Raw genomic sequence first — 12000 nt, 5'->3', positions numbered from 1 at the left:
TTATTCTTCTCACATTCGACTGTGATTGGTCAATTTCTTACTCTTACTTCTTACTCCGTGTATTGTAGACGGGCCTTAAGAGTCTGTGCTTCCCGCTTAGGCTGAGTTTCCACTGAGCGCGTCACGCGTCGCGTCGTCCATCGCGTCACGACGCGACGCGAAAGAGAGAAAGAGAGGGGTTGTGTAAATATATAAACTTCACTCTTCCTCCTTTTGCATCGCGTCGTAATGCTTAGTGGAAACGTACCATAAGACACCTATAATTTGTTTCACTCTAATTTATTGCACTCGTACATACAGACTAGGGACTCTATTCTTGAAAAGAAACGTATAGAAAAGAAAATCTAGGGAAATGTTACAGCATACGTTACGTATACTATAGTATTTCCCTAGACTTTCGTATACGTTTCTTTTCAAGACTAGAGCCCTAGTACAAAATTTTTGGAAAAAACAGATCTCTACTTTGCCGACTTTAACTAGACCATTGCATGCACCCATAGTAAACAGAAGTGTAGATAATCTTATTTGTTATGATATTTTGAGGATCAAGTTACAAAATACAACTTTTTAGCAAATTTCGCAGCTTCATAAAACATAACTAAAAAAAGTTTCGTGATAAAATATTGCTTCTGCGAGACAAAATATGAGTATGGTTATTTATCTGCAGTCTGCACCGAGAATGAGGTGTAGATGCATTATTTAAGCAGAGAGAAATCTGATGAGATATGTTGTCAACGGTATGATACTAGCGGCTAACATGTGTTTACATACACTTTAATTTAATTTTTTTCTCACACGAAACGAATTATTGTTTATTCTGTATTGATTTATTCAATAAGATATCGTGCAAAGATATACAGTGTATATTATCACAGTGTACGTATATACGTACATCTAATACCTAAGATCAGTGTAAAATTGGTTATACAGTCAGGATAAAGGAATAGCACCAAAACGGTATAACTCTTATAATTTTTTTTTATCCTATTCTGCGAAATTCAGTTAGATCAAAAAAGATAAATAACTATCAGAAAAAATAGATTGTAAAAAGTCAACAAAAATGTCAGGGCCAATGGTATTGTGTCAACTATGGATGGGTGGAGTGAGTAAATTGTTTAAATAATTTGAAGAATAAATTATTTCTCCGTCCACAGATATTCCACACAACATAAGTGTTATTATTAAAAATCATCTGATTGTAGTTGGAGCCATATATGACAGAGAGCTTTATTATGAATGCATTTCACAAAATGGGCGAACAACCACAAACAGTAAAAGTTATGCGGAATCGATACACTGGTGAGCCTGCAGGATATTGTTTTGTACATTTTCCAACTGATGAAATGGCGCTCGATGCCATGCACAAGTTGAATGGTAAAGTGATACCTGGCTCAAATCCTGTAAGTATTAGTATATAATGCGTTAAATTTTATAAATACAATATCTTATGCTATAATTAAGCAATAATTGTTATTATTTTTAATATTGCTTAAAGCGACAATCAATAATACCCAAATCAAATTAACTTTTTGGAAGAAAGCCATCTTATGTACATCTTGGCTTTTTCCTGATTTCATTATAGTTACAAGTTTTGATAAAAAAAGAATCTATAAATCTGTTACTAAAGAGTTTCATTACAAATATAGAACTATAAGTGCAATATATATCTCCTGTTATATTTGAGTAATAATTATTATTTTTAATAATAACAATCAATAATATCTAACAATAAGTTGAGTTGGCTTCTTGTAAGGAAGTCATCCTATATAACTTTTATAGAAAAAAAAAGATCTATAAATTTTTTATTCAAGTTCCTTCTTTATAAGTACGGAATTTTTATAAGTACAATATATATTTTACACTATATTTAAGTAGTAATTGTTATTTTAATAATAATAAGAATCAATAGTATTTAAGTTGAGTTGACTTCCTGGAAAAAAATCATTCTATACAGATCTTAACTTTTTCCTTATTTCGTATATAATAGAAAAAATTCATAGAAAAAAAATTATAAATCCTTTGCCTTAATTCTACTATACAGAATTAAGCTTCTAAAATTGATTTAGAAATTTTATTCTCCAAGTCATATAATGCCACAATGTATCTACCTTCATTTTTTAGATTAAATATTTTAAGAATTTTTTCTGTCAATGGAATATTTTTTCAGTTAAAATTTTTGGTATATATATATATGACACCAAGGATGACAATTCTAGATACTAAACCTAAATTTTAACAAGTATTGCTTTAGCAATGAGTTAATGAACGTTGTATTCCTTGATGTGTTTTATAGCCTGTTCGATTCCGATTAAATCACGCTAGCACTACTGGGAAACCTGCTGCTGAGCGAGAATTCAGTATTTGGGTAGGTGATCTGTCCACCGACGTAGATGATTATTCCTTATATAGGGCATTTGCTGCGAAGTATAATTCAATCAGAACGGCTAAAGTTATATTGGATAGTTCTGGATTTAGCAAGGGCTATGGGTTTGTCAGATTTGCCAATGAGGAAGAACAGAAAAACAGTCTAATTACTATGAATGGCTATAGAGGACTTGGAACAAAGTCTTTGAAAATCTGCAATGCGGTGCCTAGACCTTGGAACAAAATATCGGGGTATGTTATTTTATGTATTAACTGTACATTAAAAAATATAAATAATATGTTTGTAAATAGGATAAATTCTTTTGTCTGGTCATGATTCTGAACAAAATATTCGCGTTCGACATTATATTGTATAGAGAAAGAATTATCTATAATATTTAATTAATAATTTTAGTTCATTTTAAATTAATGATTTTAGTTCAACACCACCACAATCAACTTCTGAATATCCAGCATCAAACATGAATTCAGAGGCATATAATTATTATGATACATCATCATACTGGAATAGTTACAGCGCTTGGCAACAAGGTTACTATGAAAGCGAGCCGACATCAGATACTTACAATAGCTATGTATCTGATCAAAAACCTGAAGAAGACGAATTAGAATTAATCGGTATGTTATTATCTTCTTACGATGATGTAAGGAAACAAATATGTATCCCATGTTCTTAAACAAATCTTAACTATGCTAGTCTAATATTTTATATTTTCTTTTTTTATAGAGCATTCAATCCCCATTGACATCGATAAGGTGAACAGAGAAATAATTGAACAAGATTATAATTTATGGGATGCTTTGGAAAGCTCAAAATGGATTCCTTGTGATACTATAGAATTATGCTATTAATGATTAAATTTAAAAAAATAAGACAATCTCAAAAAATACATTATCATTATTATCATTATCACTATTATCACACAAATGCAACAAAAATAAAAATTTTATCTCGTGCAAAAATGCCAAAAATAAATTTTACGCAATCTTTTAAATATAAAAGGGTATATTTTATCAATTATGATACTGAAGATAATAAAACCATCACTTTCAGTATATAATATGTGCAATTTTTATTGCAAAAATAAATAAATGCATTTTTCAGTTGCTCAATGTTTTACATGCGGTTTATATATTCTGCAGCTTTATTATTATTTAAAAGCCATTTAATATTCGCTGATATAATTTTACAAAAAATATTTATGGCAGTATTTTTAATGCTGATAATTATCATAACACTATGCTTTAACCGCTACATGCTCGTAGTTGATGTGTTTACATACATTCTGATACTTTTTTTGCAAGAAAATCAAATTGTTTTTATTTTCATACTGATTTATTCAATAGTAGTGATTGTAATGCACAATGTATTACGTATGTGTGTGTATATATATATACACACACACACACACACACACACACACACACACACACACACACACACACACACACACATATATATATATACACAGTCCTGGTGTATTTTTATAATTAGAAATAAAACAAATTATGAATTCCGAATAGACATAGCATCTGAGCAATAATTTTTTGTATACCATCATTATTTCTCATCTCGCTCTAGAAAACTATTCAATGCACAAATTGAATGGCAAAATAAATAGACGTATAAAAAATTCCGCTATCGCTTTCTGATAAAAAAATTAAAAAAGTAGATTACATGACCCTCGTTTCGTAGATATATTAATCGAGCCTTATCATATTTAACACAATCTGCGTTTCGTCGCAAAATAACTCTATATCTACAGATAGAAAATGTTTTATACATAATTTGCAATTAGTATAAAAAATTTGTTTACACATTTATATATACGATATATATATATGTGTGTATATATATATATATATATACATATATATAAGTGAAAAAAATAAAAATTTATCTTATGCATAGTTTACATAAATTTACAACAAAATTTAATATCCTATCAAGGAATATTCCAATTTTTGTAACTTTATATAAAGTTAGATTATAATTAAATGCAATGCAAAAGATCATTTTTCAGAATCATCCACAATATCAATCGGTTCGGTAATTTCCGGTTGATTGGTCAAAGATGGCTCCGATAGCTGATTCCCAGACGCCGCGCTAGATGTGACTGTTGTGTTAGAGTCATTGGAGGCAACCATATAAACTTGTAAAATAGTATTTCCAGGATTCTCTGCAGATTCTTTCGAGACGATTACCAAGGCTCCTGGTTCCATTTGATTAATATTTGGTATCATCGACATAATATTATCGGAACAAGACGGTTCCGTGTTTTCGCTATTCGTAACTTGTGTATTTACATACTCTGTAATTTCTACAGCTACATGTGACGGTATCTTGTTGTCTACCGGTAATTCTTTCTCTACATTATTACTGTTACGTGTAGTTAAGTCAGGCGCTTGTAACTTCCTTATCTTCTTCGACAATCTGCCAGATCTAGTCGGTCTGAGTTGATAGACTTCCTCAGAGCTGTCTGAATCAGCATCTGTACAAGAGCTATAATCATCGAATTTGTCGTCCGAGCGCTTTTTCGATCTCCGCGCTTTTTTCTTTGCCATTTGTTGCAGAACGTTATTTGTATCGCTACAAATTTCTGTATCGATTTCATCGTTTGTCGTCGACACTATAGTATCTTCAAGTTCTGGATCATTGAGTAGTGATCCACATTCTCCAATACTTTCCGCTACTAATCCTGCAATTGTTTGTTTTGGATTAATTTCCCATAAATCTATGTAATCGTATAAAATATAATTCTTTAATATGTTAAGAAATTTTCTATTGTACTATTATATAATCACATTATTTAATTTATAAAATTAAAATTATACTTACGACGCTTGCGTTTTCTTTGATTTCTGCTCAAGGACTGTCCACTCTTAGATTTCTCCGGTGCTTTTTTGGATGTGTTTTGTATATTTTCCAGATTTTGTAGCATTTCTAAGGGCAAAACATATTTTGTAATTTACTTGTTTATAACATGTATATTAAAACCTGAAGGACAAACACATATGAAAGATGTTTCAAGAGTATAGACAAATTTTTATTGTTTACATAATTACAATTTGAAGTTTAACTACAATTATAATAAAATCATAAACATGATATAAAATGATTTTTAATCAAAACATTGACTGCGTTCAGCAAAGAAAACTGATCAGTGAGCGGTCAGAATCTAATATGTAATTGGTTTTTACCTTTAGTTTTTCGCTGGATCTAAGTATAGAAATCAATTATATTAAAAAATCACTGAGCGCTCACACTATTCAGTTTTCTTTATATATATATATATATATGTATTTTTCTTTTTCTACTTGAGAATACTCTCAAATAATTTGTCAAAGTTTTTTTACGCTTATCCTCAAACAATGTTTTATATATTTCACAACTAGTATATATAAAAGTAGAAAAACATCTATAAACAAACATACCTAGTTGCTCTTGTAGCATATCAGTATCAAATTCTTGATGATATTTGAGAGCTTTTTCAACTAATTGTCGGTTAACCCTTTCCTCCTTCTTATATTTCTGTTTAATTTCTTGTCTACTTCTATTTGGAAAGAGTGTCTGCATCAATAGAAAATCCGTACCTACTACATTTAAAACTCTATAAAATTTAAATGTTTCCCATTTCGGCCACTCCTTGCTCCTCTTATGCCTTTTATAGAAACCGCCGCTATGGAAATTATCATCTTCTATAGCAACACTATTCGTCAATATTTCTTCATCTCTTCTCACATCTGTCTGCTCTATTACAAGACTTTGTTCATCTATTATCAATTGACCGTCGGGACCCACTTTCACTTGCGGCGTGGGCATTGCCGATGGATCATCTTCGTCTTCTTCTTCCGGCATTTCCACTGGTCTATAAAAAAATGAAATCAATAAAATTCTTGTACAAATGTTTTATATTTCGTTATAATTTAATATACTTACTGCGGTGTAGTTACTGATTCTGCTCTACGTTCAATTGACAATTTTTTCATAGGATTTGTCACTGGATTATAATATATCAAGTCGTACATTTTCAACTGACTTCTATCAGGTGCTCTATTTTCGTGTTTTAGTAAAAACTCCCTTCTAGCTTCGGCCAGCTTTCTCGCAGATTCCGAAACTAACGTGCGTCTTTTCTGTGTTATTTTAATTTTCTGAGGACTGTTTTGATTATCATTGATATTAGTTTCCTTATTGCTTTGTACAGAGCAGACAGAATCATTTCGTACACGGTTTGGCACAACAGATGCGACTCTCTTGCTGTGTTCATCCTCAGATTCACTTGCGCTCGCACCGCTTCCTTGTATACTGTTCTTTCTTATTCTACCGCTACTGTCCAATCTTGGTGTAGGTCTCATAAAACATGGACGATTCTGTATTACCTTTGTAGGAGAGGCTGAAAAATATGTATACTAAGGAACATATAATTATAAAGAAATTATATTGTTATATCTATAATCTTAAAGATTATTGTAGATATATTGATAGTAATCAAAATATAAAATATTTTCGTGTGTCTCCCAATTTCTTTTTATCTTACCAATATCTGTTACTGTAGACACATCTGATGGCGGAATATTTTTTTGAATTGACTGATCAGTAACTTTGTCAAGCTTGAATCCAGTAGATGGAGATTCTTGAAAGTTTGGCTTTGCCTGATCATGTAACTCTTGAGAGTTTGGCTTTACTTGAGCATGTAACTCTTGACAATTTGGCTTTGTTTGAGCATGTAACTCTCGAGAATATGATTTGATTGGAGAACATAATTCTTGGGAATTTAGTTTAACTATAACTGATTCTCTTAAATTGACTTTATCTTGTTTCTTCTTAGTTTCCTCTTCAACCTTTTCAATATCTTTGGCAGCTTCTCGTTCTGGTATATCAATACAAGGTATATCTTTCTCTTCCAGTTTTTCTTGTTTTAATATATCAATATTGGATATATCTTTTTCTTTTCGTTCCTTTTGTTCGAATGTATTCTTAATCACATCTTTCTCTCTCTGTTCTTTTACCAGTGCAACATCTTTGGTAATTTCTTGCACTGTCTCGTTGATATTAGATATGTTTTCTTCATTCTTTTCCTTATCAACATCATTGTTAGTTTCAGTAGAATCTGCTGAATTCTGCGTAGGCTTTTTTCGAACTGGCACAGCAGCTAAAGCTTTAATACGCAACCGACGCAGCATTATTGGATATATATTTCAATAGAATCTGTAAAAAATACGTACCAATGAATCATAAAGCAATAATCTAGTTCATCAATAAAATTACCAAATTATAAAATCATACATTTGGCCTTGTGACCTATTTTTTTAGCTGAACTTCTTGCATAATTCTTTTCTCTTTTTCTATTTATATTGGAAGGAAAAAAAAGATTAACTCTTATATATAAAAAATTAAACTAAAAAGAAATCCAACCCACTGATTAACAAAAATTGCTGCAGATTTACTTTTCAACTAGATATTCTGTCAATGCAGAAGGACCAAGAAAGGACATAACAAATCAGCAAATATTAATAGATGTAATAACGCCCTCTCTATCTCACGTTTCTTTCGCGTATCATCTTGAGAAACAGTTTGAATATCACAAACACAATTTGATATCACAAACACAAACAAAAACACGCGAAATGTCTTTTTTCTAAGTTCTCACCGGATGGTAGAATAATAGCGTCTTCAATCTTTTGACGTTATACAGTGCTAGATAGTTACCCTATTTCTTCTGTCTTAAATCATTCGATTAATTTTCTTCACAAAATTAAATTTCCTAATTTTTTCTTCCTTCTCTCTCTTGATCAAGCTATAAATATGCTCTACGCGAGATGTCACATGTACTTGGAGGTTATTTCGTTGTGTCACTCACCGACAACCGAATTATTACGACGAGCGAGTGAAAGGCGATCTCCGTAGTTCGTCAAGAGTCAAAGAGACATCATCGTATCTCCGGTGATCCTTCGCTATCTATATACAAGCGGCTGCGTGGTATCACCTTGTTATTGCGGAACACGTGGAATCACATGCGACCAATATGAATTCGACGTTGTCCGAATACATTAGACTCAAAGAGAGGAAAAGTCATTCACGAGTATCGATCATTTTAATGATACCTGCATTACGCTCATCCTCAGTCTTATCTTCTCAGTTCGTAAATATGTGCGTATCAATGTGTGATAACATCGATCACATTTATTCTCTTCCAAAGGAGACGCATCAGCGCGTCAAGTGCTTCTTAAGTTACACCCCTCTCTTTCCTGGGTTTTTTTTATAAAGAAACGTGATGCAGAAAGAATAAAACATTTGCGAATAAAATAAATAGGACCTAATAGATTTGTTCTTTTTATAGTTGCATTACTTCATATTTTCTACTTTCAAATTAAAATAGGTAAATAATTAATTGGACGTTAGAATAAATGATTAAGTATAATATTTTACACTTTTAGATTTGTTCCATCTGTCACTAAAATTTTTCATATTTTTTTCTCTTGTTCAATACATATTTATTTTATTTCAGATATAAAGCATAATAATAGGTCTGTCGTTTATTTCTATACTCACTGAACTGGTGCACACAGTGTAATAAGTTGAAACGAAACAAATATACATTTATTTCACTTCAACTTATTACACCATGTACACCAGTTCAGAGAGTGCAGGAATAAAGAACAGACCTAATATAAATACACATAAAGAACTATAAAAAATAGACTTGACAGTCTCTATAACAATTAAATATTTACTATAACCACTAAATTAAATATTTAAATAAATAGATAATTTAAATGGAAAAGAATGAACAGCTATTGTCATATAAAATAATTAAAAAATTTTGGGACATTTAATGGGCTTATGCAATGTTCATATGTGTATATATTTAACATAATTATTTAACTTACACTGTATAAGTATAGAGAAAATTAAAAAGAGGAAAGGATATTGTAAACGTACGCAACATTGAAATTTTCTTGTTTTATATTTCTTAATTATTCTCTTCAAATATTAAATACAAATATTTTTACGAATAATACAAATACTTACACAAATATTCATAAAATGCTACATGATATATTTTTGCATCTTGAACTCCTAAACTTTATGTAAGCGCCAGATAAAAATTTACAATTTTATTAAAAATATTTTATTTCACTATTTACCTTTATCACTTTATTTATAATAATAATAAAAAATAGTATAAATCTAATGGCTGTCCATAAATTGTATATCCGACAATAACAACACTGTATTTGGTAATGGTCTAGGTTGCGGGCTAAGTACTGTAAATGTTTGCCTCTCAACGTCCACATTAGTCCTGTAAATAAGAAATATATCTTTATAAGAAAAATAATATCGATTATTAATCCTCTGTCTACAATCTGGATCTTTTTCGGCATAAGCAAAATTTCACTTTCGAATTTCTGTAAAATAAAGAAGAATGGTTTCCCCTCCTAAATTAATTGAGAAAATTATTTGATAATGTAATAGAGATAAAAAGTAATCTTGAATTTTTTTATATTTTTTAAAAAACCTAAAACAGTAAATAAACTTGGATTGAACAAAGAAAGATCCAAATTGCAGAGTTAATAATAGTAAATATCAGATTATTGAATATTGTATACTAACACACAAACAAATCCAGCTACATTAGTTTGCACTACATCATCCTCAGGAGAATCGGCAAAAGAAACAGACAGCAAATGATGCAGCAAACTGGGTCCCGGTGTAACAGCCACCAGTTTTGTCAGATTGTCCTCTGCCTTCATACCCAATGGCATGCAAGATGCTGGTAGAACAGGTGCTCCGATTTTGTACAATCTCGCTTCGTTCCACTTTACCTCGAAACTATGTGGATACAGTGGTGTCCGCGAACCATAGAAATATTCTCTAACACCCTGATCTCTTGCTTCACTTCTTTGCGCCTGGCTTCTCTCGACAACTCCGCCACTCTTTGGCAGAAAGACTACCTTCACAAAGTCTGGCATGTCTCTCACCAATTCGTTATAGAGTCTCTCTTGATCCAATACAAGAATTGCATCCACTTCAAATGCCTGTGCAGCATGCGTAAGCAATTTATAACCCTCTCCTTTGATCCAGCCGCATGTATTTATAACAATCCCCGATGCTTTGGCTTTTTTGTTGGCTTGTAATCTATCTGAGCAGACCTCTGCTAAACGTGTTACAAGTAAGTTGTATAGCGTTACATTGGTTTGTGGCGATTTGTGTCCAAAATGGAAAACCAGTGGAGCTTGCTGGCTGAAACCTTCTACTATATTGGATGGTCGTTCTACCAACAAAGCACCCACAGTCCCAGGAATCGCTATATGTCCTTGACCAACATCAAGATCAACAAAAATTGGTCTTCTGCCCATTCTAACAGCATAGTTCAATAATATTCTACAAAGTGTAGACTTTCCTACATCGCAAGGTCCTACTATCATTGTTATTGGCCCTCTAGTGTCATCCTTCTCTGCCATCTCTCTCATTCGCTCCATTGCTGCATGACAATTCAAGTACAGACCCATAGGAGTCTCCTTTGCTACATAGCTGACGTCTGTTTTCCCGACTAATTCAATAGTACAGCCCTGCCAAGTAAAAACTGCAACTTTTGCACCAGCAGTAAACTCATACTTTTTCCCTTTCACCAATTCTGTACCAAAAACTTCTGCCAAGCCATTCTTTAACTGCAATAACAAAATTTTGTGTTACACAATAAAATAAAAAAAAATTAATAATAAATGGAATTAATTCTTTATGAAAACATCATGTCCTATTACCTCCAATGTAACTTTTTCATTTTTGCTCTCCAGTTCAAACCTCAACTCGCAATCTGGATCCAATTTAAATTCTTGCACTACAGACTTTTCGTCGGCCATTTCTCTATTATTTTGGATAAATTATACAGATGAAATTAATTACAAAAAATTTGTTAGCTCGACGTTGAGTTACTCTTGTGCCAATTTTTTCGCATTTCGCAATATATATCAATTCTTGCAAAACAATTATTAAATTTTGTAAATATTTATGAACGAATCGGTAAATAACTGGAACAATAACAAGATCGTTATAACCTCCAATGCTTTAAAATAACGAGTATCTCATACATCTCGTTCAATCTCGTCAGAATAAAGTACATACAGACATTTCTTAATTGTTCTAAACTAACCTTAAGTTCGTTCGTATTGCTCAATCATGTGGTCTGTTTTCTGTTCCTGCACTAGACTGTTCTAGAACTCTCTTCCTCGCTTTAAATAAATATTAAACTGTAGGGACACACTTCACACACTCCGCGAACAGATGGCGCCAGAGTAAGCCCGGATCCTCATACGGGCAACAGCGCTTTGACACAGAGCTCTGATTGGTGAAAAGCCGGTTGTAGGGGTAAAATTACCTTCATCATCCGTTTTTCACCAATCAGCGTTTGGTGTCAAGGCCCGTCTACAATACACGGAGTAAGAAGTAAGAGTAATAGCGTTTTCGGCCCGACCGGGTTTGCACCAACCTGGGTTGGATTAATGGCGTTTTGCGCTCTCCTATTGGTAGAGCGTGTGACATCAACCAATAGGAAAGATTAATCCAACCCAGGTTAGTGCAAACCCGATCGGGCCGAAAACGCTATAAAACTC

At 32.2% G+C, this 12000-nt stretch overlaps 3 protein-coding genes across 4 annotated transcripts; 1 reads left to right on the top strand and 2 right to left on the bottom strand.

Annotated features, from left to right (window-relative positions):
* The first annotated feature begins 741 nt into the window (after positions 1 to 741).
* On the top strand, positions 742 to 3302 carry Secp43 (tRNA Selenocysteine associated protein). The gene is made up of 5 exons (XM_018515187.1): positions 742 to 1102; positions 1203 to 1400; positions 2294 to 2616; positions 2804 to 3003; positions 3113 to 3302. Exons 1-5 carry the CDS (start codon positions 1061 to 1063, stop codon positions 3235 to 3237), a joined length of 888 nt encoding a protein of 295 aa, XP_018370689.1. The 5' UTR covers positions 742 to 1060; the 3' UTR covers positions 3238 to 3302.
* Positions 3303 to 4398: 1096 nt separating this feature from the next.
* On the bottom strand, positions 4399 to 8573 carry Bdp1 (transcription factor TFIIIB component B'' homolog Bdp1). The gene is made up of 6 exons (XM_018515180.1): positions 8247 to 8573; positions 6924 to 7594; positions 6326 to 6779; positions 5821 to 6254; positions 5225 to 5329; positions 4399 to 5084 (listed from the first exon to the last, which is right to left on the bottom strand). Exons 2-6 carry the CDS (start codon positions 7567 to 7569, stop codon positions 4399 to 4401), a joined length of 2325 nt encoding a protein of 774 aa, XP_018370682.1. The 5' UTR covers positions 7570 to 7594; positions 8247 to 8573.
* Positions 8574 to 9534: 961 nt separating this feature from the next.
* On the bottom strand, positions 9535 to 11589 carry cbc (protein CLP1 homolog). Of its 2 annotated transcripts, none has more exons than XM_018515185.1 (4): positions 11541 to 11589; positions 11152 to 11254; positions 10001 to 11058; positions 9535 to 9689 (listed from the first exon to the last, which is right to left on the bottom strand). In XM_018515185.1, exons 2-4 carry the CDS (start codon positions 11248 to 11250, stop codon positions 9578 to 9580), a joined length of 1269 nt encoding a protein of 422 aa, XP_018370687.1. In that variant the 5' UTR covers positions 11251 to 11254; positions 11541 to 11589; the 3' UTR covers positions 9535 to 9577. The 2 variants fall into 2 exon arrangements, with proteins under 2 accessions (XP_018370687.1, XP_018370686.1); XM_018515184.1 differs by having other exon boundaries at positions 11152 to 11418; positions 11541 to 11553.
* Between the last annotated feature and the right edge of the window lie 411 nt (positions 11590 to 12000).

This window comes from Trachymyrmex cornetzi, unplaced genomic scaffold, assembly GCF_001594075.2.
Source record: "Trachymyrmex cornetzi isolate Tcor2-1 unplaced genomic scaffold, Tcor1.1 scaffold57, whole genome shotgun sequence".
In the NCBI taxonomy this organism is placed as follows: Eukaryota; Metazoa; Arthropoda; class Insecta; order Hymenoptera; family Formicidae; genus Trachymyrmex; species Trachymyrmex cornetzi.
The sequence above is the reverse complement of the archived record's forward strand: the minus strand, read 5'-3'. Positions and strand labels throughout refer to the sequence as shown.